At 37.4% G+C, this 26,230-nt stretch overlaps 1 protein-coding gene across 1 annotated transcript in view; it reads right to left on the bottom strand.

Annotated features, from left to right (window-relative positions):
- Positions 1–25,738, bottom strand: part of ADGRL4 (adhesion G protein-coupled receptor L4) — a 158,879-nt gene extending 133,141 nt beyond the window's left edge. Inside the window, exons 1-2 of the mRNA XM_004369088.2 lie at positions 25,717–25,738; positions 24,155–24,304 (exon numbers count right to left, since the gene is read on the bottom strand). Coding sequence (XP_004369145.1) covers positions 24,155–24,304; positions 25,717–25,738 — 172 coding nt within the window. The remainder of the gene's footprint in view (positions 1–24,154; positions 24,305–25,716) is intronic.
- Between the last annotated feature and the right edge of the window lie 492 nt (positions 25,739–26,230).

Raw genomic sequence — 26,230 nt, forward strand, 5'->3', positions numbered from 1 at the left:
GTATTTGATACATTTTGAGTTAATTTTTGTGCATGGTGTGAGGTATGGGTCTTATTTCAGTTTTTGAAAGATGAATGTCCAGTTATGTCAGCACCATTTATAAAAGAGACTGTCTTTTCCCCATTTAACAGACTTTGGCCCTTTGTCAAATATCAGCTGCTCATAGGTGGATGAATTTATGTCTGGATTCTCAATTCTGTTCCATTGGTCTATGTGTCCATTGTTGTACCAATACCAGGATGTTTTGACTATTGTGGTGGTATAATAGGTTCTAAAATCAAGTAGTGTGAGGCCTCCCACTTTGTTCTTCTTCTTCAGTAATGCTTTACTTATCCAGGACCTCTTCCCTTTCCATATGAAGTTGGTGATTTGTTTCTCCATCTCCTTAAAAAATACCGTTGGAATTTGGATTGGGATTGCATTGTATCTGTAGATCGCTTTGGGTAGAACTGACATTTTCACAATGTTGAGTCTTCCTATCTATAAGCAAGGTATGTTTTTCCACTTATGCAGGTCTCTTTTGGTTTCCTGCAGTAGTGTCTTGTAGTTTCCACTGTATAGGTCTTTTACATCTCTGGTTAGATTTATTCCTAAGTATTTTATCTTCTTGGGGGTTATTGTAAATGGTAGTGATCTGGTGATTTCCTCTTCGAAGTTCTCTTTGTTGGTGTAGAGGAATCTGACTGATTTTTGTATGTTTATCTTGTATCCTGATACTTTGCTGAAGTCTTCTATTAGTTCTAGTAGTTTTCTTGTGGATTCTTTGGAGTTTTCTGTGTATAAGATCATATCATCTGCAAGTAGAGATACTTTTACTTCTTCCTTACCAATTTGCATGCCCTTTATTTCTTTTTCTAGCCTAATTGCTCTGGCTAGGACCTCCAGCACAATGTTGAATAAGAGTGGTCATAAAGGGCATCCTCATCTGGTTCCCATTCTCAAGGGGAGTGCTTTCAAACTCTCTCCATTTAGGATGACATTGGCTGTTGGCTTTGTATTTGCCCTTAATTATGTTGATGAATTTACCTTCTATTCCTATTTTGCTGAGAGTTTTTATCATGAATTGGTGTTGGACTTTGTCAAATGCCTTTTCTGCATCAAGCAATAAGATCATGTGGTTCTTATCTTTTGTTTTATTTATGTGATGGATTACACTGATTGTTTTTCCAATGTTGAACCATCCCTGCATACTTGGTATAAATCCCACTTGATCATGGTGAATTATTTTTTTGATATGTTGCTGAATTCCATTGGCTAGAATTTTGTTGAGGATATTTGCGTCAATGTTCATGAAGGATATTGGTCTGTAATTTTCTTTTTTTGTGGTGTCTTTACCTGGTTTTAGTATCAGGCTTATGCTGGCTTCACAGAATGAGTTTGGGAATACTCCATCCTTTTCTATGCTCTGAAATACCTTTAGTAGTAGTGGTGTTAACTCTTCTCTGAAAGTTTGGGCTTTTATTTGTTGGGAGTTTTTAAATTACCTTTTAATCTCTTCTCTCGTTCTGGGTTTATTTAGTTGTTTTACCTCTGTTTGTGTTAGTTTAGGTAGGTAGTGAGTTTCTAGAAATTTGCCCCTTTCCTCCAGGTTTTCAAATTTGTTAGAGAGCAATTTTCCATAGTATTCTGTTATGATACTTTTACTTTCAGTTGGTTCTGTCGTGATATTATCCGTCTCATTTCTTATTTGGGTTATTTACTTCCTCTCCTTTTTTTGTCAGTTTGGCCAACGGTTTATCAATTTTGATGATCTTTTCAAAGAACCAACTTTTGGTCTTGTTGACTTTCAATTGTTTTTCTATTCTCTATTTCATTTAATTCTGCTCTAATTCTTATTATTTCCTTTCTTCTGGTGCCTGAGGGCTTCTTTTGCTGCTCTCTTTCTACTTATTCCAGTTGTAGTGTTAATGTTTTGATTTTGGCCCTTTCTTCTTTTTGGATGTGTGCATAGATGTGGGCACTGCTTTTGCTGTGTCCCGAAGGCACTGCTTTTGCTGTGTCCCGAAGGTTCTGGTAGGATGTGCTTTCATTCCCATTTCATTCTGTGAATTTCTTTATTCCATCCTTAATTTCTACTATAATCCAGTAGTTTTTGAGCAAGATGTTGTTCAGTTTCCATGTGTTTGATTTTTTTTCCTTGCTTGTTCTATTATTGATTTCTACTTTTATGGCTTTCTGATCAGAAAAGATGCTTTGTAATATTTTGATGTTTTGGATTCTGTTAAGGCTTGCTTTATGTCCTAATACATGGTCTATTCCGGAGAATGTTCCATGCGCTTTGGAAAAGAAAGTATACTTGGCTTTTGTTAGGTGGGGTGTTTGGTATATATCTATGAGTTCAAGTTGATTGACTGTGGCGTTTAGATCTTCTGCGTCTTTAATGAGCTTCTTTCTGGATGTTCTGTCCTTCACCGAAAGTGGTGTTGAAGTGTCCTACTACTATTGTGAAGCTGTCTCTCTTTTCAGTGCTGTTAGGGTTTGTTTTATATATTTCAGAGCCCTGTCATTGGGTGCAGAAATATTTATTATGGTTATGCCCCCTGGTGTATTGACCCTTTAATCATTATATAGTGTCCTTCCTTATCCTTTGTGGTGGATTTTACTTTAAAGTCTATTTTGTCAGAGATTAATATTGCCTCTCCTGCTCTTTTTTGAGTGGTATTTACTTAATTTTTTTTTTCCATCCTTTGAATTTTAGTTTGTTTCTGTCTTTAAGTCTAAGATGTGCCTCTTGTAGGCAGCATATAGACAGATCATGTTTTTTAGCCATTCTGCCACTCTCTCTTTATTGGTGCATTTAGTGCATTTACATTCAAAATAATTATTAATAGGTATGAGTTTAGTGCTGTCATTTTGATATCGATTTTTGTGTTGTTCATTTTCTTTGTTCTACTTAATTTTCTGTGCTGAGTCATTTTTCATTATGTATTTCTTTTAATCTTTTTCATTGTTGTTGATTTTGTATTTGCTGGGTCTTTATATTTTTCTTGTTTTTTATTTTGATGTGTAGGATTGTTTGTTTCCTTTGTGGTTACCTTAATATTTACACCTATCTTTCTAAGTTTAAACTAGTGTTTTATTTATCACCTTGATTTATCTCTCCATGTGAAAGATCTATGACTACATTTTTAAGTCCCTCTTTTTTGTTTTAATGTTGTCATCTTTTACATATTGATGTCTCTGTTTTCCTATTTTCAGTGTTTTAGCTTTGGTATATTTTTGTAACTTCACTACCTGGGGTGATATCTGGTTGCTCTGTCTTGTGTTCTAGTCTTGTGTTGTTATCTGGTGTTACTGATTTTCTAACTGGAGGACTCCCTTTAGTATTTCTTGTAATTCTGGTTTGGTTTTTGCAAATTTCCTTAACTTCTGTTTATTTGGAAATGCCCTAATTTCGCCATTATATTTGAGAGACAATTTTGCTGGATATATAATTCTTGGCTGGCAATTTTTTTTTTTCCCTTCAAGCCCTTATATATGTCATCCCATTGCCTTCTTGCCTGCATGGTTTCTGCTGATTAGTCTGAGCTTAGTCTTACTGACCCTCCTTTGTAGATGACTTCTCATTTATCCCTAGCTGCTCTTAAAATTCTCTGTTTACCTTTGGTTTTGGCAAGTGTGATTATAATATGTCTTGGTGACTTTCCTTTGGGATCTACCTTATGTGGGGTTTGATGAGCATCTTGGATAGTTATCTTCTCATCTTTCATGATACCAGGGAAGTTTTCTGCCAACAAATCCTCAATAATTTTCTCAGTATTTTCTGTTATCCCCCCTGTTGTGGTACTCCAATCACTCGTAGGTTATTCCTCTTGACAGAATCCCACATAATTCTTAGGGTTTCTTCATTTTTTTAAAATTCTTTTATCTCATTTTTCCTCAAAAACGTTGGTCTCAAGTGCTTTACCTTCAGTTGTGCTAATTGCCTCAATTGCCTTCCATTGCCTCAATTCTGCTCCTATGACTTTCTATTGAGTTGTCTAATTCTGAAATTTTATTGTTAATCTTCTGGATTTCTGTTTGCTGCCCCTCTATGGATTCTTGCAGCCTGTTAAATTTCTAATTATGCTCTTCTCTAATCTTCCTAAGTTCCTCTATTGCTTTGTCTATGTGTTCCTTGGCTTGTTCTGCATGTTGCCTGATCTCGTTTCTGATCTCTTGAAGGATTCTGTATATTAATCTTTTGTATTCTGCCTCTGGTAATTCCAAGAAATTTTCTTCACCCAGAAAATTTCTTGATTCTTTGCTTTGGTAGCTTACTGAAGCCATCATCGTCTGCCTGTTTATGTGATTTGATATTGACAATTGTCTACGAGCCATCAAAAAATTATTATATTTATTTATTTTATGCTTACTTGTTGTGTCCTAGCTTCTTGTTTTGATATGCCCAAAAGCTGCTTATGTGAGCTATTATGATTATTGACACCTTTGAAGCTCTAACATCTTGTCACCAGGTGGTTAGATCTGTTACTGGGTATGTGATCCCAAGAGTTTGTTTTCTTTTCTCATATGGATTCTGCTTAGGTGTCCCGGTAGTTGGTCACCAAGTGAGTGGTGCAGGTTCTCACCTACAGTCCTAGAGAGGCATGGGCAATTGGTGGAGGCACAGGTATCTGGCTGCAGTAGGGGGTCACACACAGAGCAAGGTGGGGGCTGACAGCTGCCTCTGAGTGTCTGGGAGGAAAGCATGTCCCTGTTCCCTAGAGCACATAGGTGGGTGGTTTTGCAGCCAGAGTATAAGCACTCAGTGCTGTTGGCTATAAGGACTGGGAGGCACCACTTATTCCTGGACCCATCACGGTGGCTAGGTGGCATGGGTGGAGCCATGAGTTCTCAGGCCCCTGATGCGGGTAGGTGAAGACCCTGTTTAATGGGTAGAGCAGTGTTAAATGTCACAAACCTGCCACCTCACCATATATTTGATACAACTGAAGTTAGGCTTCAGGTATATATACCTGTTACTGTGGTAATGAGGGCCCATGCTGTTGAAATGGGCCAACACAGGTCTATACAGGGCTGAAAGGCATTCAAAGTCTGTGGACCCCTTATGCCTGTGCCTAGGCAAAGGAGCTATGCCTACCCTGAGTCATGGCTTAGGAAGCCAGCAGATTATTTTTCCCTGTGTTAATCTGCTACCTCTCCAAGGCCAGAAGAATGACTCAGGGTTCTTGACAGGTCCTACTTCCAGCCCAGGGGACTCAGCACTTGCTAAGCTGGCCCAGGACCCAGTGCAGAGCAGGCCTTAGGGGACAGGTAAATGGGAGAGAGGGTTTTCCTAATGGGGGTGTTTTTTGATCCAAATAGTAGGCCAGACACAAGTACTTATCTTTTTCTGATTAAGCATTGCTTTTCACTGGTTCAGGATGTCTGAGCAGACTCTCTGCTGCTGGTTCTCTCCCGATGTGGGAAATGCCTCCCGAGAGCCACTGCTTGCCTCACCGCGCACACCAGCCAAACCGGCCTGAAGAGTGCCAACTCCCGCTGGGTCAGGTGTGGCAACCCCTTGCTGCTTCCAAACTGTCTCTCCCTCCCCCTGCCACTCAGTTGAATTCCTCAACTTTGCCTTTGATGTTTAGGGCTCCTAGATTGTCACATATAGTCGATTCACTTGTTTTTTCAGGTCTTTGTTGTAAGAGGGACCACAGGAAGTGTTTGACTACTCCACCATCTTCACCTGCCTATTCTTTTTTTTAACATTACAACTCTTTGATACATTTACACAAATGCTGTATTACATAAGCTACACAGCAGTATTCTCTCATATAGCTAAAAATTATACAAATCTATTGTAACTTCAGATCCTTGGGACCAATTTGATGTTTGATGGTTGATAAAACCCAGAATATAAAATCATATCTCAGGTAGATGAAAGAATAAAATTATCAGATATAATACCTTTAGAGTTTCTCAAATCATTTCCCCAAATATGTAATCTTTTAGTTGATTTTGAGCACAGCTAAACAGAATGAAAACATTCGTTCCTAGAGTAATTTCTTAGTAACACTTGTACATTTTTTTGTGAATGGAGATGAATCAATAGTTTCCTCATAATGTTAAAATATTGGGCGTATCAGAATTCTCATATAATAGTTTTGGAGGATAAAAATATTATATTTCTTCCCAATTCATTCATGTGATCATCTAGTCTATTTTAACCAAATTTACAGCTTGATAAAAAACAAAAAGTTGTTTGAAGAAGTCTTTCACATTGTACGGATTAATGCAAAAAATTAATAAAACCTCAGCTTAAGCATTTAACTGAAGAATAAATACAGATCCATGTACACTTGTATTTATAAACACAGTTCATTGGAAGGAGTGATAAATGTGAGATAAGTATTAAGAATAACGCATACACTGATTTTTTTTTTTTAATAATTTAAGAAAGAACTGCTAAAGTATAGATAGGATTAGAAGAAAATAAAACATTTTTCTAAGTGCGAGTGGTTTCACATTTCCTAGAACTTTTGTGGAAAAAAAAAAAATTATAATACCCAGAAGGAAATACCATAATCAGAGTGACTCTCGGGACTCTGAAGATTAGAACCAGGGTGTCTCAAAAATAGGAGACGATCATGTCGTCAATGCCAATTATGCGACTGACTCTTATTTAGGACATGACGTTTCCAAATGCATGAAAATGTTCAAAATGCAATAAATAAGTTAATGAAAATTCAATTATTCTGAATTGATCACTCAAAATTAAATAGGAAAATAAATATATTATGGAGTAAGTTCATGTACAGTTCATGATGGTAACTTTGACCATAATGCAAATTTTCCATCTGGATGTAATGGACATTCTTTTTATTTATAGTAAAATATTTTGGGATGGGATCAGACTTAAGGTAATTCTGCTATGTCACTTTTGAAAATAATGTGTAAAATTTAACCAAATGTTGAGTGCCTGATTCATGCAAAGAATAATACCATTTACAATGTCTAAACAAATTCAGCATAGGCAAGCAACAATAAGAATGGGGTAACAATCTATCAGAATGATCACCACTCAGAAATAATTCATAGCATTTTACAGATTGGATCCAAGGCATTCTGATAGTTTCTAGGGTTACAATCAAGAATAAGAGCGAGTCACTGCCCTCAAAGAGCAAGCACTGTTGGGATATCCCAGTAACTAACTACTAATCCATGAAAAATTACTCCAATACTATATATTAATGGAAAAATAAAATGAAATTACTAGAGGGGCGTGAAAAAACAAACAATTGCTGTCAACTGACAGAACTCAGACAAAGCTTGGCAAAGAAAGCAGCAGGTGAACTGGGTCTTGGACAGTGAGTCTCAGCTTACAATATTCCCAACACTGAAAGCGCCCAGTTGTCCACTTCTCCCCAGAGTACACACACAACTGATTTTTCTGCCCCAATTATTGAGTCTAATGCAAAGGCATTCTTGATGTCTAGTAATATGTCATACTCAGGATGGAGAAATTTGGCTACAGTTTCCTTTCTAGCTGAGAAACTCCCCTCTGATCAATTCTACTCTCACTGCCCAGGCCATAGAAAACTAACTCATCAAATTTGGAATTGCAACACAAGGACAAGTTCCATAATGTGTCATTCTGTCCCAGATGTTGGTTACATGGTAATTATAAAATCTCATGAATCACAATTCTCCCCTCTTCATCCATACAAAAGAGATATGCAGACCATCTTATTCAAAGGGAGTACTCTCAATCACACGTAACAGTGACTAAACTTCCCCAATGGAGAAGCAAATATAAAGATCATGATTTTCTAGACTTCCTGTTTAGTTTTAATGGTTTAACTGACTTAGGTATAGTGTATCTCTTTCTGATCCTATTATATATAACACATTGATTTTCAGCACTCTAATGCAGGAGTCAGCAAAAAATAGGAAGTCCCTGAATGAGAGGGACTGACACAGTGGCTGCAACAATGGGCTCAAGCATAACAACAATCGTGAGGGTAGCATAGGACTGTGTAGTGTTTCGTTCTGTTGTACTTAGGGTCGCTATGAGTCGGAACCAACTGGATGACATCTAACAACAACAACAACAGTGCAGGAGAGCTCACTGCAGATTGATCCATAAATTCTTCCAAGGGTGGAAGCCTCCAGAGAAAACATAGCAGATAGACTTCATCATGTGTGAACCTCAACTGATTTGTAGCACTTGCCTGGTAATATTAGCAGAAAATCTCTGAGGTCACATCGTGGCTGATGAGCAAAAAGTGTTATGATGTGTTATAGTCATTAGTAAGGAGAAGGGGAGTACAAGAGTAGATGAAATCGTCCCAAGTTGGTCCTGCCAGCTCCAAAATCAGAGTTAAAAAGAACAGTATAGTGTGTAGTAGAAAGTGCACTGAACTTGGAGGCAGGAGAGTAAAATTCCTATCTGTTTTATATTCTTTTCACTTTTCAATTTGTGACAAAAATCCAGTTTCACCCAAGAAGTGACTGAACTGTAAACTGACCACAGTTCAAATAAATGGTTCAAAATAATAGAACCAAAGAATTTTACAGCGAGAAGGGGCATTAATAATGATCCTATACAATCTGCTGCTTTTGAAGAGAAACTGAAGCCCTGATGGTCTTTGTGAATTACCATGAGAATACTAGGTGCACAGGGGGAGAATAAATGTACACATACAAACACATACGCATATACATATGCATATAACTTTGTTTGGAGCCCTTAGCATAGAAATATTAGAATATTAGGATTTATTATCATAAGCACCCTCTTTTACCCTGGCCCTTTTGATGTACTGAGAAATGAAGGCACAAGTATATTCTGTAGAAGACAGCTGGGCTTTCTTTTTCATTCATCCTGATCATCACTAGAGAGCTCTTTTAATGTAGACACTCATGTCTTTCTTAAGCTCTAGGGAACTGTCTTCTTTAATTTTCCTCTGCTCAAAATTTGTCTTACCCTTTGTTGTCTTACCCATGTCTGATCCTCCACGTTTCTCAGGTTTGTTCTCCTATTATCCAACTCTGTTTTTAGTTCTACAGTTACTTGGGAATTATTTTTCACCCCTTCTATTGTACATCATCTCCTCAATCGGGGAGTAATATTGATCAGGAGGTAAATATATTTTACTGGAGGAGAACAATATATTAGGTTTGTAGGCAGGAACAACCGAGCATTAGCTAGTGAATGCAGGATATTACTTGGAAAAACCAAACAACATAGGGAGGAGACTTCAGATCTTTACAGTATTATAACCACAAAATAAGTGGGTGAAAACAAAGTTTGAGTTTGATCAAATAGAGCAGATGCTCTTGCTGTATCTGAACAATTCACTATTCCTGGTTGCCAGGTTATGGTCTCTATCCCCACAAGACATTATGATGTGAAAAACCATAAGCAAATCAGGTAACAAGCATCAGAAAAGACACTGACTACCTGAGTGGTATAAATGGTTAAGCGCTGGACTACAAACCAAAGGTTAGAGTTCAACCCCAGCCAGAGGTGCCTCAGAAATAAGGCCTGGCAATCAGTTTCTGAAAAGGCACAGCCTTGAAAACCCTAAGGAATGCAGTTCTACTCTGCATAGTTTGAGTCACCATGGGTTGGAATCTACACAATAGCAGCTAATAACAACAACCTAATTTTACCTTCGAGAAAAATCAGGGGAGCAATGTGAGAGGAGTCTGGGCATATGTCTTAGTTATCTAGTGCTGCTGCAACAGAAATACTACAAGTGGATGGTTTTAATGAAGAGAAGTTTATTTCCTCACAGTCAAAGTAGGCCAAAAGTCCAAATTCAGGGCATCAGCTCCAGGGGAAGACTTTTTCTCTCTGTCGGCCTTCTTCTCGTCAGTGTTCCCCAGACTAGGAGCTTCTTGGTGCAGGGACCCCGCTCCAAATGACGCGCTCTGCTCCCGGGACTGCTTTCTTGATGGTGTGAGGTCCCCCTGTCTCACTGCTTACTTCTGTCTTTTATATCTCAAGAGATTGCCTCAGGATACAATCCAGCCTTATAGATCAGGTCCTCCCTTACTAACACAACTGCCACCCATCCTCCCTCATTAACATCATAGAGGCAGGTTTACAACATACAGGAAAATCACACAGTATCAGGAATCATGGCCTAGCCAAACTGATACACACATTTTTTGGGGGACATAATTCAAACCACGACAGCATAGGTAAAGGAGACATTCACAAGGGGTAAAATTGGGTTATTATAGTAAGAGAGGATTGTACTGAGCAGATGAGCTGAAGAAATCTTGACAAATGCAATCCTGGTGCACTTCCACTGATGTGTAAATAAATTTGATATTTCTAGCTTCCCCGTTCTATGTGGTGACCATCTGTTGTTGTTGTTACCTGCCCTTGAGTCACCCCCAGCTAATGGTAACCCTGTGTACAACAAAAGGAAATCTGCCTGGCCCTGTGCCATTCCTGATTGATTGCAGATCTGACCCATTGTGATCTACAGGGTTTTTACTGGCTGTGCAGTGGAAGAAATCCTTCTGGTGGCTTTTATATATTGGCTTGTATTCCTGACAATTTTACCAGCTTATTGTCTTGATGCCTTGTGCTTCAAGCAGGGGAATAAGAGGAGGGAGTGCAAAGGGCTGAGCAACACAAAGGTGTTAGGATATGTTGTCGTTGTTGTTAGGTGCCGTCGAGTTGGTTCTAACTCATAGCGACCCTACAGGACAGAGGAGAACTGCCCTATAGGGTTTCCAAGGAGCAGCTGGTGGATTTGAACTGCTGACCTTTTGGTTAGCAGCTGAGCTCTTAACCAATGAAGAAGGTACTATTTTTATGTTATGATAGCTCTTTTATATAAAGTCTATTCAATTTTTTTTATTTTTGGAGGAGATGCAAAATTTTCTGGAATCTATTTAAGGGTATAAATTAGATTTTTGTTTTTCCCCTTAACTTCTTTCTATTTCTAAAAATGATCACTTCCCCGGCCAATTGTTCTATTTATCCACATTTGTGTTTATATTGCTGGCTTTTCTCCAATGGCTGGTGTTCTTTAGATGGTTCTCATGTTTAAATAACAAGGTTAGTTATCATAGGGAATTTGGCCCTGGTTTTGCCTGCCAGTCATTACAACCTCTTTTGTGCAAGAAAGAGTTAAGAGTTCTCTGTGTATGTGGTTGGGGCACAGCAAATTTCAGGTACAGTTTCAGGTATCATAGGTGTGGAGTACGCAGAAAGGTGGCATCACTTTCCAAATGTCAAAATGGAAAGGTTTTTGTATTAGGGTAGAGATTTTCACTCTCAATAATTTCTTCCAGGAAGATGGCAAAATTTTCTTTGAGAGTATCTTCCTGACTTTATCCTGAGGATAAACATGAACGGGAAAATAAAGAGCCCAACCTATGTGGCCTTTGGAAAATAATGTTTCAACCAATCAACCACTCACCTAGATTTCCACTTCCTTGCTGAGAAAGGGGTGGGGGGTACCAAAACAACGAAGAAGAAGTCCCCAGTCCAATCCAGCCTTCTCCTCTGTGTGCACTGAACTATTCTCCTCTTTTGTGGCATTAAGTATTTCACTTTAAGTTTACTTTAGTTTTTCGACTTCCCATATGCCCTCTCAGATTTCAGTGGTTTTATTGTTAACTCATTGGGCTTAAGGGAGCTGGAGGGACAGGAGTTAAGTACTTGTACCTGATCTATGAATTTGTTCAAGATATTAACACCTGTAAAATGTTTTCACTTTCTTGAGTTTATTCCTAAAATATCCTAAATATACACAGTATATGCGTTTTCTTTTCTTCTTAACCAATTGTGTCAATAATTTAGTTGGAAAAAAAGTGGCTCTTTTGGTGGGTACTACCAAAACAATTAATTTTTACCAGCGAGATTTAATTTCCTTATAGACTAAGAGACAGTCATTCGAGCAGAATAAGGGGATACTGCGTGGTTTAAAGTCAGGAAAGGTGTGCGTCAGGGTTGTATCCTTTCACCGTACTTATTCAATCTGTATGCTGAGCAAATAATCTGAGAAACTGGACTATATGAAGAGGAATGGCGCATCAGGATTGGAGGAAGACTAATTAACAACCTGTCATATGCAGATGACACAACCTTGCTTGCTGAAAGTGAAGAAGACTTAAAGCACTTACTGATGAAGATCAAAAACAACAGCCTTCAGTATGGATTACACCTCAACATAAAGAAAGCAAAAATCCTCACAACTGGACCAATCAGCAACACCATGATAAATGGTGAAAAGATGGAAGTTGTCAAGGATTTCATTTTACTTGGATCCACAATCAATGAGCATGGAAGCAGCAGTCAAGAAATCTAACGACACATTGCATTGGGCAAATCTGCTGCAAAAGATCTCTTGAAAGTGTTAAAAAGCAAATATGTCACTTTGAGGACTAAGGTGCACCTGACTCAAGCCATGGAGTTGGAACAACTTGACAGCACCTAACAACAACTTCCCAAAGTAGTCTGAGGTTCATATAAGGCAGTTTTTGAATGTGCTATTTCTGGGCGTATTAATTAATTCGTAAAATAGGGAGAACGCAAACCCTTACCTCAGAGTTATTATGAGGATTAAAGTCATAAACTCTTGTAAAGTGCTTAGAATAGTGCCTGGCTCACAGAAAAGACGAAAGTCAACATCATCTATTATTATTGTTATTTTTGTTATTAAGCAGTAAATCTGAAACATGATTATTTTGTAATAAAGCATTTTTAATTTAGTATTAAAAAGACTACAATAAGGAGGATGGGAAGTAATGGGGAAAAGAGTAATCTGAAGACTGAGTAATTTATTTATGAAATAACCATGAGTTGGGTCTGAAGTATGCTGATGCTCTATGAAACTAGGACTATAAATAACTGACATTCCTAGCACAAAGAAAATACCATCAGTTTTGCAAAATAAAGTTTACAGTCTTAAAATACTGATAAAAGAATAGATCCATAATAAGCAAAGCAGAAAAACAGAAGAAGTGAGTTATTTTGTGGCATTGTGAGTTCTATCTCCATTATCCCTTTGCTCTTTTTTCTACCTATCATTTTCTTAAAACTCAGCAGAGAGCTAAAATATACGAAAATCCCACATTTAGAGGACAATTAATTTAATTTTAATTTTCTGCCAGCTCCTGAAGATAGGATTCAAGAGAAAATATAAGATAGTACAGCTACCATGATCATTTTACATGCAAAACAAAAACTAATTCTAGAAAATCTACATCGAATTTTTAATGCTATTGATGTCATCGACACAGGTTATATGACTCATATATATGTAAACTTAATTGATATTTTAGCATGAGGTAAAAACAAAAATGTAGTATTCTACACTTGGAAAAAAAACAAACACCCTAACAATGTAAAGTTGGATGGTATTTCTTGTATATAAGTGAAATCTTATTTAGGATTTACTTAACACAGAATTTGAATAATTCTTTTTGATTATTGAAATTAGAACTCAATAGGGGTGTATTCATTTTTACCATTTTGATTTAATTCTCTGTGCTATTATTTATCTGACATTATTTTTCTGATTATAAACATGCAACGAATCTGTCCAGACAATACTGATCAAAAAATGACTAAACATAAATGAGGTTTTTTACTGGAAGAAAAATTTCCATGATCTCTCATTATAAATCACTTGAGAAATGCTAAATCATATGTTCACATAAAACTCTTCTTTAAGATTATCAAGATGTTTCTTAGTTTATATCTCATTAATTACAACTGTCCTGTGAGATAAACATGAGGCAGAGTGATTTGGAACCATTAATCTGGAAACTTTAGTCTACAAAAATTAAAATTGATAAGTCAGATCAGAGAAGTTTTCAGTTTAAAAAAATATGTGGAACTGATCAGCAACACTCATATGACACTGTTGTTGTTGTGTGCTATGGGGTTTATTCCAATTCATAGCGACCCTACAGGACAGAGTAGAACTGCCCCAGATGTTTTCCTAGTTTGTAATCTTTAAGGGAGAAGATTGCCAGGTTTTTTCCCCCCTCAAAGTCACTGGTGGGTTCAAACCGCAGACATTTCGGTTAGCAGCCAAGCGGTTAACCGCTGCACCACAAGGGCTCCTTTATGTGAAACAAAAAAAAAAAAAAACTTGTTGCCACTGAGTCAATTTCAACACATAGTGACTCTATAGGACAGAGTAAAACTCCCCTCATAGTTTCCAAGGCTGTAAATCTTTACAAAGCTGACTGCCACACCTTTTCCCCCATGGAGTGTCTGGTGGGTTAGAACTGCCGACCATTCAGTTAGCAGTCGAACGCTTTAACCACCCCACCACCAGGGCTCCTTTTATATGACACTAGTGCCCCATTTCTCCCTCTCCTTTTCAAAATAAAATATCAGATTAAAAAAAGTTTTTGTAATGGATTATTATTTTATTTTTCTCTTTCTATACAGTACCCTACATTGAAGAAATCTATAGTCTTCTGTAGTGAATACTTTTGAGGCACTTTCATTATATGTGATGGATTTTTTTCTTTTCAGTGTGTAAACTTTTTTGTGAACAAAAGAAAAGAGATTATATTTCTAGTACAATGACAAGGGTTTCTGAAATTGGAAAGATATTTTATTTATTTGGATGAAGTTCATAGAAAACACACATCCTGGAACGTAAGGCTTCGGTTAATTTAGACTAGTGTGTCTTAAACAGGTTACATTTTCTAAGAAACTCAAAGGAAGTATATGACCTCACTTTACACATATCTGATATATGACTGTCTAGAAGCACATTACAGTTCAAACTTTTTCAAGTTTGTAGTAGTATCCATTTACCTATGAAGTTCCTCTGGAGTGTGTAAATGCTATTTAGTTTACAAAAACATTTGTTTCCCTACGGATTTGTTGTTGTTGTTGCTGTTAGTTGCCATTAAGTTGATGCCGACTCATGGCAACCCCATGTATGCAGAGTAGAACTGCTTCACAGGGTTTTCATGGCTATGACCTTTTCGAAGCACATCTCCAGTCCTGTCTACCGAAGTGCCTCCCAGTGGGTTTGAACCTTCAATATTTCAGCTAGTAGTTGAGTGTGTCACTGTCTGTACCACTCAGAGACTCCTGGAGTTTTAGTAACATATATTTTGTATGAATCAAGATTACATGAGATACGTATTTCCGACTCTTCAAGTATTCTTTATAAATTACTTAAAAATCAGGACCCACTTACAGTTGAGAATTGGAATTAAAAAAAAAAAAGAAAATGCTGCCCCAGACTACTGCTCAAGTTCCAGTAATACCAAAAAAATGTAATAAAGGTAAATCGACCAAAAAAACTTGCTGAAGAACTTCCAGAAGAGCTGACACTGTCTGATGAGACTTGAAAACAGGTTTTTAAAACATGCCCATTAGAAGCCTTAAGACAGGAGGCAAGATTTAAAAGCTGCTAGGAAATATAGCCTCTCCAGAGGGACCTGAACCCAAGCAGTTTTGATCCACTCTACAGGCTGGGTATGTAACTTCACAAAAGTTGCATATATGTATACAATTTTAAAATAATTTGTAAACTTCAAATTTTTCATTTTTGTTCCAGACTTTCATTGAATAAAGAGACTAACTTTTTTATCAGACTATTTCATTTAACAGGATATGGCAAATCTAAGCTGATGGACCGTCTTTTTTGGTAACAGAAATGTACTGTTGCTGTGCTAAGTATTAGGGGTATTATTTTCTAAATTTTCAAAACTATAGTAGGTTTTAAGTATGGAAAAAAGTAATGAATATTGCAACTGCTAAAATAACTGAGCTATTTTGCCTCTTTTTCAGTCACTTTTAAAAGGTATTTATAATCTTTTATCACAGAAGAAAATGTTTGGTCTGTTTCCCATAATGCACTAATATATTTTATGGCATTCTGCTGCATTGTAATGGTTATTGTATAAACTATTTGCATGCATAATTGCATTGTATGTTTCCAAATAAACTAACATACACTGAGAATTTATTTCAACTGTCCATTAGATTTGGAGCCCTCGTGGTTCAGTAGTTAAGAGTTTGGCTGCTGAACAAAAAGTCAGCAGTTCGAATCCACCAGCCACTCACTGGAAACCCTATGGGACAGTACTACTTTGTCCTATAGGAGCTCTGAGTCAGAACCAACTCAACGGCAATGGGTTTGGGTTTTTTGTTTGTTTGTTTGTTTATTAGGTTTATCTTTGTTATTTTTAGAGTTAGAAACATTAACAATGTCTTTCAAAACGTGATTCTGGAAGAACAGATTATGAGGTGAATTTATGAAAATAATGCACCTATCTTCAAGTATTCTTTATAAATTACTTAAAAATCAGGACCCACTTACATTTGAGGATTGGCATTAAAAAAAAAAAAAAAAAAGAAAATGCTGGCCCAGACCACTGCTCAAGTTCCAATAATACTACAAAAATGTGATAAAGGTAAATAACATATAACAGAACATATGCATCCAAATGAGAAGCAACAACTTGAAAGGTAGTACATTTACTCCAGTGATTTTGTTATTAATTAAAATATTTCAAAAATTTTCTAATTGTCTTTACGCCATGCTACTCATGAAAAAAATTCACCTCACATTACTTTATAACCACACAACATTAAAAACAAACAAAGACATTTTGGCCATTAAATCATCCACTTTACTCCTTAGATTTGGCTGCTGTTTCTTAGCTGTTTCTCAAAATTAAATCCACCCCGAAAATCTCCTTGCCATTGGGATATATATATACATACACACACACAGACACACATATATGTATACGTATAAAAAAATATATATATACATATAAATTCTAAAGTAGGCATTCTATAAATTTTGAGTGACAACAGCATCATTATAATAACTGAACAACCTTACAAGGACACTTAACTGAGTGAGAAATAGGCACTACTCAGCACATTCAATTCTAACATGTTTGTTTTTAAAAATCATTCACAGTACCTGAGAGTCACACTTCATAAAAGTCAAAAGGCATATATATCTGTCTCTATCTCTACCTTAATCTATTCCTATCATAGTTAAATATGAAAATATGTAAGTATGATGTAAAGAATAAAGTTTTTTTGTTTCCGTTTCTTTTATGGAAATTATCACTGCATTAAATGTTTAAAACTGCAGTTATTATTTGTAGGGCATAGTTTAATCAGTGTAGCTAATTGTGTTAAGTGATGTGCATGTAAACACAGCTTATACATACATACACATTTTGTATGCCTTGTACATGCTCTAACGACTGTTGGTTTGCACATTTTGATGAGCATCTCTTTACTACTAAAGAAAAAACTGTTAAGAAAGCAATCACAGGTCCTCAACACTTATATTTTGGCTCAGGCAGAACCGTGCCAGTGAATAATTTTAGTTAATTCTTCTCCCGTGTTAGTTTTCATCTTGGGAAACACTGTTTTCTCTACTTTTATCAGTGTCCTACTGCTGCCTAGTGTACTATAACCTTCTGTCAGCTGAGTTTTACAAGCACATATATGGTTATTAGATATTGAAGAAAAATTGCTTTTTAAATGTAAAGTGTGTCTCCCTGAGGGCAGGCACCAGGACTTCATTGTTTCCTGTAAAGTCTTTGCAATGTTGTCTCATAACAGTCATATCCCAAACTATGGAAAGATTTTTATAAATACATGCACACTGTCAGTTACAGCTTTCCTGACCCTTACTGTCCTCACCTGGGGTAACTGTTTTTCTCTGACCCATTCTGATTCCAGCAAACTCCCAAGTAAGCAGCCCCACTAATCATTTTATGTGGTAGTAGGAAGCAGGAAAAAATCCCCTTTCTCTTCCACCTGCCTTCATACCCAAACATGCCATTTGTTCTCCTCCTTGCTTATTTTCCTGATTCTCTCTTCTCACAGCTCAATGCATTCCAATGCAAGCATTATTATTATTATTTCGATGTACAAAAAACTTCTCTCAATACCCTTCCAAACTTCCCTCCCTTGTTTAATACTTCCCTTATTACCTAGGGGAGGGGTGGCCCCTCAATCCCTATATTTGCTACAATTATACACCAGAGGGTTGCCAAAAAGTGTGATTGAAAAGCATAAGGAATAGGAATAGTAATATATGTTTAAAAAACTAAAATAACTTAAGTTTTAGGGTTAAATACCATCAACAATTTCAAGTCTTTGAATGTACCCCCAAATTTCTACATGAGGAGGCAGAGCCAACATAGCACTATAGACAGAAGCACCACGCCATTCCTCTAAACCAAAGACCTGAAAAACTAAGTAAAACAGAGACAAACATCAACCTCAGAACACTAAACTAAGCATCAAATGAAGGGATAAAGAACTCAACTAATCGCTGAATGGAATAAGAAACTGACAGAGAACAGAGAGAGAGGAGAGATATGGAGTGGAGGTCCTCTATCAGCTAACACAGCATGGATTTGCATCTTGGACTCCTCAGCCACTGAGAATTGCAGACAGGTAGTGCAGGAAGGCAGCTTCATGGAGCTCCCAGCAGGAGACAGAGCACCCGGTAACCAGTAATACATGCTTTCCCATCCCCCCCTTCTTCCCCCTGCTCAGCATCCACTGCTTTCAGGCGGGCAGAGGTCACTTGGCTGGGGAGGAGCTTGCTCCTTGCCACTTGGATTCATGCCACCCACACTGGCCAGCTCCTTCAGTGCCATTTTTTTATTACTGTTGTTGCGATTTTTAGGCTTCTTTTGGTTTCTTTTCTCTCTCTCACTTCCTTCCTTTCCTTTCTCTTGAACACCTGACTCCGTGTGCCATCTTCACTCCTTCTTGACAGGCTGTGCAGTGCTGCTCAGCTAGGGAACCACTTCTGGTGGGCCCTCTTGGGGCATTTTTTTTTTCTTTCTTTTTTTCCTCAGTTTCTGGTCTCTATCTATCTTCCTTTCCTTCCTCCCAATCACATAGCATCTTTTTTTCCCCCCTTTTCCCTGGTTTCTTGTCTCTTCCTATATTCTTTCCATTCCTTTCTCCCGACCACCTGGCCACATGTGTTTTCTCTCTTTTTAAAATTTTATCTATTTTCTTATCTCTCTCTCCCTTCCTTCCTTTCTCTTCTCCCACCCACTTAACTGAATGTACCATACCTGTACCTTCTTGACAGGCTGTGCCTCACCACCCGCCTAGAAAGCCACCAGTACACGGCTTCCCTGGGTCTGCGCCACTCCAACGGTAGCCTCCCTCAGCATTACTTTTCCCCTTTGGCTCCTGTTTCCTCTCTTCTTTCTCTTATTTTCCACATTCACTTAGCTCCACACATCATAACCTCACCCCTCCCTCCTGCCTATTTGCACTATACACTGAACATCACACCCCTGAGCAGCACATGCATGGTCTACCAGAACTTGCCCTGCACTGACCCCTGGCCCTGCCCTGTCAGCCCCTGTACATGCCAAAAATGACCCATCCCAGCCCCTCTCCCTCAGCTGAACTTGCTCTGCTGCACCGTAGCTGAGAGACTCCCTGTTGGACAAGGTGATGAGAAATATCATGCCCACAAACGAGCAAACAACAAAGAACACCCAGCCCGCCTGCTCAAACATAATCAAATAAAACAAAAAATCAGGACAAAACAAACAAATCTACAATTACTAAATAATTACTGAATGTCCCAAAGGAGGCAGACAATATCAAAACATTAAAACAGGACAGGATGGTTCCAGTAGGTGTCCAAAATAAAACACCAGATAACCTTCCAGTAGAAGAAAAGGCACTGGAACTACCTGATAGGGAATTCAAATCTCTAATATACAGGGCTATCCAAGAATTGAAGAAAAAAACAGACAAAAATGAGTTTAGAATAGACAAAATCATGGAAAAGACAAACGAAACAATGGAAGAATTCAGGAAAATAATACAGGAACAAAATGTCAAAATAAATTCACAACTAGAAATCATACAAAAACAACAATTTGAAATCCAAAAGATAAACGGTAAGATTTCAGAAATGGACAGTAACATGGAAGGTTTGAGGAGTAGGTTTGAAACAATGGAAGACAGGATCAGCAAAATTGAAGACAAATACTTGTATACCACTTTGTCTGAGGAAAAATCAGAGAAAAGAAGGAAGAAAAATGAAGAAACCCTGAGAACAATGTGGGATACAATCAAAAGCAAAAATTTTTGAGTGATTAGAGTTCCAGAACAGGAGGAGAAAACGGAAAACACAAAGAGGATTATTGAAGAATTACTGACAGAAAATTTCCCTAATACCATGAAAGATGAAAAGCTGGCTGTCCAAGAAACTCAATGAACTCCATATAGGACAGACCTCAAATTTCTACATGAACTTCTCCTTCTCCTTCCTAAAGCATTCTTGAGTATCAGCATAAAGACAAGTGTGTAAAAAATTCATATAGATACATCAATAAAGTGTTAAAAATAATAAATGAATTCCTATTAAAATGATACTGTTCTACCAACTTTGTTTAAAAACTTGCGCTACACTGATAATTATTTTAAGTGACTAGTGATATTCTAAGGAACCATGATGACACAGTAGTTAACTTCTCAGCTGCTAACTGAAAGGTCGAAAGTTCAAACCCACCAGACGCCCTGTGGGAGAAAGATGTAGCAGTCTGCTTCTGTAAAGATTTACAGCCTTGAAAACCATATGGGGCAGTTCTACTCTGTCCTACAAGGTTGCTATGAGTTGGAATTGACTCAACGGCAACAGGCTTGGTTTGGAGTTTTAGTGACATTCTAGAAGTCCCTGGGTGGTGTGAACGGTTAAGGCTCTAATATTACCCAAAAGGTTGGCAGTTCCAATCTACCCAGAGACGCGTCACAAGACAGGCCTGATGATCTGCTTCTGAAAGATCAGTCTTGAAAAGTCTATGGAGCTGTTCTACTCTGCACACATGGCATCTCCACAAGTCAGAATGGACTCAATGGCAACAAACAACAAAAGTGATATTCTGAGATCTGTGGTAATCTAAAGAAGGTTGAGATACCAGAGGCTGAGTTCTAACTTTATCACCTAGCTTTGTAATACTGGGAAACTCACACAAGCTTGCAGAGTCCCACTTCTTTCATCTGTAAAAGATTCAGCATGGTGCTCAATAGATGTTGGTTACAACTGGTCATAATGGTATTTGGAAATAAAGACAACACCTGTCTTTTTTATTTCAGAAGTTTGACATGAGAATTAAAGATATATTGGGTGGAAGTGGCATAAACTATAATGCATTGTACAAATATAAAGAAATACCACTTTTATAAGGATAAAACAGCCTTTTGTGGGTTGACCCTTGCTCTCCTAATAGAGTCAAGTTTCTAATGCACACAGTATAACTCCACTATTTAATATCTGTCAATAAGTATTCTTTGCCAACAGAACAGAATAAAGTCCATATCCTCGGCATTCCGACAAATTATCACTATCCCTTTAATAAATATACCCTGTGATATACATAACCAGAATGAAGTAGTTGGAACGTCTTAAAAAATACCATATATGGTCAACTTCTGGGCCTTTGTTACTGTTGATTGCTTTTGTCTGACTTTTCTTTGCCGCTTTATCAGTCTTGATAAATCCTATTTATTCTTCAGTGCTCAGCTTAAATGTCACTTCCACTTGGAAAATGTCCCTACAGTCATTTATGTATCCCAAATTTACCTCTATTTATAGCTTTTATAGCATTGCATCATAATCATTAATATATTTCTCTATGTCTCCCACTGGATAAACAATGATTTCCTAGAAATCAAGGCCAATTTCTTATTCATTATTTCATCCAAGGGCATATCACTATCCATTAATCAAAGGCTTTAGATAGACTTGGGTTCAAATCTTGGATCCAACATGTATTTATTATATCACTAGAGCTGTTCACTTAACCTGTTAAGAGTCAATTTCCTCATAGATAAGATAGGAATAATAATAGTATATGAGAGTGTTATGCTAATTAATATCTTAGACTCAGTAAACAGTAAATGTTAGCTATTCTGATGACTGTGACGATGATGATGATGAAGGCACTCAATACATATTTGTCCAATAAAAATATGATTGAATGAAAGAAATTCACCTTTATTAAAACTTATTTCTATGAGACCATGTAGACCAAGTCCCAAACAACTTGCTCAACATTAACTCTTGGAACAGAGTACATGTAGTGACATAGGGCTATTACCATAACCTCTACTGGTAGGTACATCTCTGAAGGAGTCAAATTTCATGATGATGGTGATGATGATGAAGACGCCAAAAAGAAAACAACTTTTATTTCTCAAGCAGGAGGCACGCTTTATAGCACACTCCTATCCAACCATTTCTTGACCTTACACCAATCTTAGAAAAAGATGAGAAAAATGAGGAATTTTGAGAGATGACAAAGCCAACAAAAGAGTTTTCAAGCCCAAAATATAACTAGAATATTTTTCAGTTGAAGATACAGTGATTTCAGTTTAATTCTAAAGAGCATATTAAATATCTATATTGAAAAATATGATGTGAATATCTGCCAGTAAATTAATAAAAGATGAAAAAGATGAAAGCTGTTTCTTGAACAGTTCTAAGGGGAAAATATAAACATCAGATAGTAAATATTAAAACAAATGTATAAATAACATTTTTTAAATAGGAAAGTTTTAAGTTAACGTAAGCATGAAATTGGAAAAAAAAAAAAAAAAACTCATTGTAAATAGTGCTCTGTGTGAAAAGAAATTGCAGACCAAAGGAACTTGAGGTTTTTTTTTTTTTTTTCCAAAGGAAAATATTTTTCACTCTTTAGCTGACTATTGACTTAGGCAGTGGAGGGGGGGAGGGGGAGAAAAAACCTGCATTGGAAAAGGGAAGATGTGTTTTAAAAGAAATCGTTAAAAAACATGAGTATAAGCTGGTTGGTCACTGAAGGCCCAAATTGTGAAAAATATTGATGTTAATGATGACAATTATGACAGTTGAAAAGTATCTAAATAACAAAAAGGCAAAAGCTGCTTATGAAGCACTATGGTACAATTTGTAATGATTAGCAGAAAAGCACACTAATATGTTTGATGCAATATTTTGAAGATCACACAACTATCAACTTGCCATAATGCCATTCAATTAAATACGCAATAAAAATCTAAGATTATTTATGAAGAGAATAATGCAGCGTCTGTAGAATAGTATATTACAGATTCTGGCTGTATGTACACGCAGAGACGCCTGATCTAAAGCACCATTAAACAACTGTAGCTTTGCTCTACATTTTTTAAACATTAAACTAATTATGATGGGGTCTGGTCTTACTATATACTGCATATTTAATCTTTTTTAAGAGCCTATCAAATTGAATCACGAGATACAAGTTGTTTATGCTATAAGCAAATACATGCAATATTAACAACGTACAATATCCTGGCTTAATTAGAAAAAGTCCATGTTGTGTTAAATACATTTAGGAGTACAATACTACACAGTTTTAATTTGAACTTGCCATTTAATTATATTTTAAAACTAATTTATATGACTTGACTCTTTTTTTTTCTCCGTACTACACAAAATGTTGGTCTATTAACCCAATTAAAACTGCTTCTACTAAAAATGAAACAGAGGATAAAAGAGATTTAGTGAGGCTTGGGAGAAGGAAATGGGTGGTCCTGGTGGAGACCACAGATAAGAAATCACTTACAATTGATTTTTAAATGTTGGTCTGTTTATCAAGCCAGTGGGTTCAACTGCACCCAACAAGGCCCTTTCTAACACTCTTTCTCTGGGCTATGGCCTAAGATTCTATAAACAGGATCCACTTTTTCAGAAAATAATGTCTTTTCAAACCTTTTCCTCTTCCCTGTCTCCCTCTTTATCTCCATTTCCTACACCCAGGGTCTGCAAGAGAAAATCCCCAAATCCCTTAATGTCATCCCAACAGTTATGTAGTCAGGTACGAAAGAAGGTATCTGACAGTGAAATACAGCTGTAGAGCCTAGACATCAAGAACCTCTGCTCTTATGTTCCCAGAGTTAATTGACTCTTCTCTCTACAACTTACAGTTTTCCAGCTTTTGTTCTCCCTCATGTCAATCTTTAACATTCATACCAAAAATAAGGTTTGGCTGGTACCATGAAGAATCAAGTACAAATTTTGACATGGCAAGATCAAACTGATTGTTTACTGAATTTAGCTTTTTTTTTTTTTTCCCCAATATCATAAAATCAAACAGTATGACGTAAAACAAGTTAACTGCTGGACTTTAACCTCAGAATTTATTTTTACAATAAAAATCCAAGGAGGTATTAAAGACTGTTTACCTTCACAAATTGTGACACCATTTCCTGAAAATCCCATGTTGCAATAGCAGGCTTCAACTCCATTCTGTATTTCACATTTTGCATTTGGGAGACAAGGTGTCTTGGTGCAATTTTGAGTATAGGTACAATCCAGCAAAGTGGAAAACCCCACTAAATAAAACAAAGAAATACATCTTTTCAAAAGGACAAAGAAAAAAAACTCCACCCGTTTTTGAGTTAAAACACAAGTACATAATAGCACGTTGTCAGCAGTACTGCTGATGGTCTATTATAATCTTTTTATGCTAAAAATTTTAAAATACTCTTTTTTCTTCCCATTTAGACAAATGGATTATGATAATGTTCCCAAAAGAACATTTAGCTAAATAACAGTACAAGAGCAGGTAAACAAACAGATTGAGGCTTTTCGTCAATCTCAAACTTACCAAGAAAATTTCAACTAAGCTAAAATGTAGTAAACAACCCAACTTTATAATGAAAACAGCATTCTTAGATCCTTGCACCATAGACATCCAATACTGCCCTTCACCCAGAGGTGAGGATACCTTTTAAGGCAACTTTGCATGATTGTAAAGCAATTTTCCCTCTCTAGGCGTGATTCTGTACAGAAATCAAAGTAAATTGGGTATTCAAATTGAAATCTGTTTTATTTTAAAATGAAGAGCAAATCTTCACATCCAGGAGAACAAATAAATGATTATTATTTTCTGTGTTCTAAGGATCGGTTTTAATTTTGTCTTTTAAATAATGAAATTTCTTTTTCTTGCATTAGGGGAAATTAAAACAAAATTCAATCAAAGATGGATCTTCATGAAATAGAACACCACACGAATATGACCAACAAAAAAGAAGCATAAAAAAGAACACTTTATTTCAGAGTTACTGAAAATAAAGTTGGAAACTGTATTTTGTGGACTGTTAGGATAAGATAAGGAAAAGCACTAGGACATTCCCTTTTATTATTGTTCCAGACCTTCTCCAGAGAAGATTGCTTGGGGATGGACGGTTATGAATCATGCCAAGTTATTGTTCTGAAAACAGTCATCAGAGATAAATTGTCCTTATCTGGTACCAAAAAGATTCTTAAGCATTCGATTCTAAATCCCAGCCCTACATAAGACAATATATGCTGTCTAAACCAGAATTAATTCTCCTTCAAAGATTTATTATCTTCCTTCATAGCGTCATCAAAATGGTATTTTAAATGCACCCAAAGCCTGAACTGGCGATTACCTTAAAATGCCAGGCAGCCTCCCACAAATGTTAATGCTTTGGATTTCTCAAGTTTCTTGGGGGAAGATCAGAGGAAAGGTCAAAGAATGAGACTTTGGGGAGCGTGAAGACCTTCACAAAAGGAATAAAAAAGGTAACTTAGTCCCTAGGCCTCGAACCCTGAGTTGAAAGGCCAAGGAGAAGAACATCCTGCGAACGACTCCTTCTCTTCTCCTTGGAGGGTTTGCCAAATCCGCTTGGCAAGTAAACTGCACCTCGAAAAAACCCCTTCCCTACAAGTGGCCAGCCCCTCAGACAACCTCGGGAGAGCAGGAGCGCTGAGCACTCACCTAGGAGCGGGAGGAGTTTCATTGGCGGCGGCCGCGTAGGTGGCGGTGGCGGTGAGCGCGGCGGGGTGTGCGGGGCCCTGTACCCGGGACGCGGCAGGGCGGGGGCGGCAGGGGCCCGGCTCCGTCCCCCGTGACGCACCGGCTTCCTCCGGACACTTTCCGGCCTCCTTTGTGTGAATGTGTGTGTCAAGCCCGAGTCTACAGGTCACGTCCGGACTCTGACCCCTTCCCCCACGCTGCCTGGGCTCCGCTCTGCCTTTTAGACCACCGACCCTACCTAACACTGTTGCAGACGTTTTGCGGAATCTCTGTGCCCCTAGGCACAGACCGCAGAGTGCAGAGCGCCAACCTCAAATCTTTCTCTGAGTAGTAGCCAAAGCTCTCCCTAGGCCCATGCAGTGTTTCTCCTCAGTGACCAACCACAGTTAAATAGGTTTTAGAGGTCCTCTCCTGCAACCTAAATTCCAGGACACACAGTTCCTTTATTCACTAATAAATTTCCACAAAGAACAAT

Source organism: Trichechus manatus, unplaced genomic scaffold (assembly GCF_000243295.1).
Source record: "Trichechus manatus latirostris isolate Lorelei unplaced genomic scaffold, TriManLat1.0 scaffold00003, whole genome shotgun sequence".
NCBI lineage: Eukaryota > Metazoa > Chordata > Mammalia > Sirenia > Trichechidae > Trichechus > Trichechus manatus.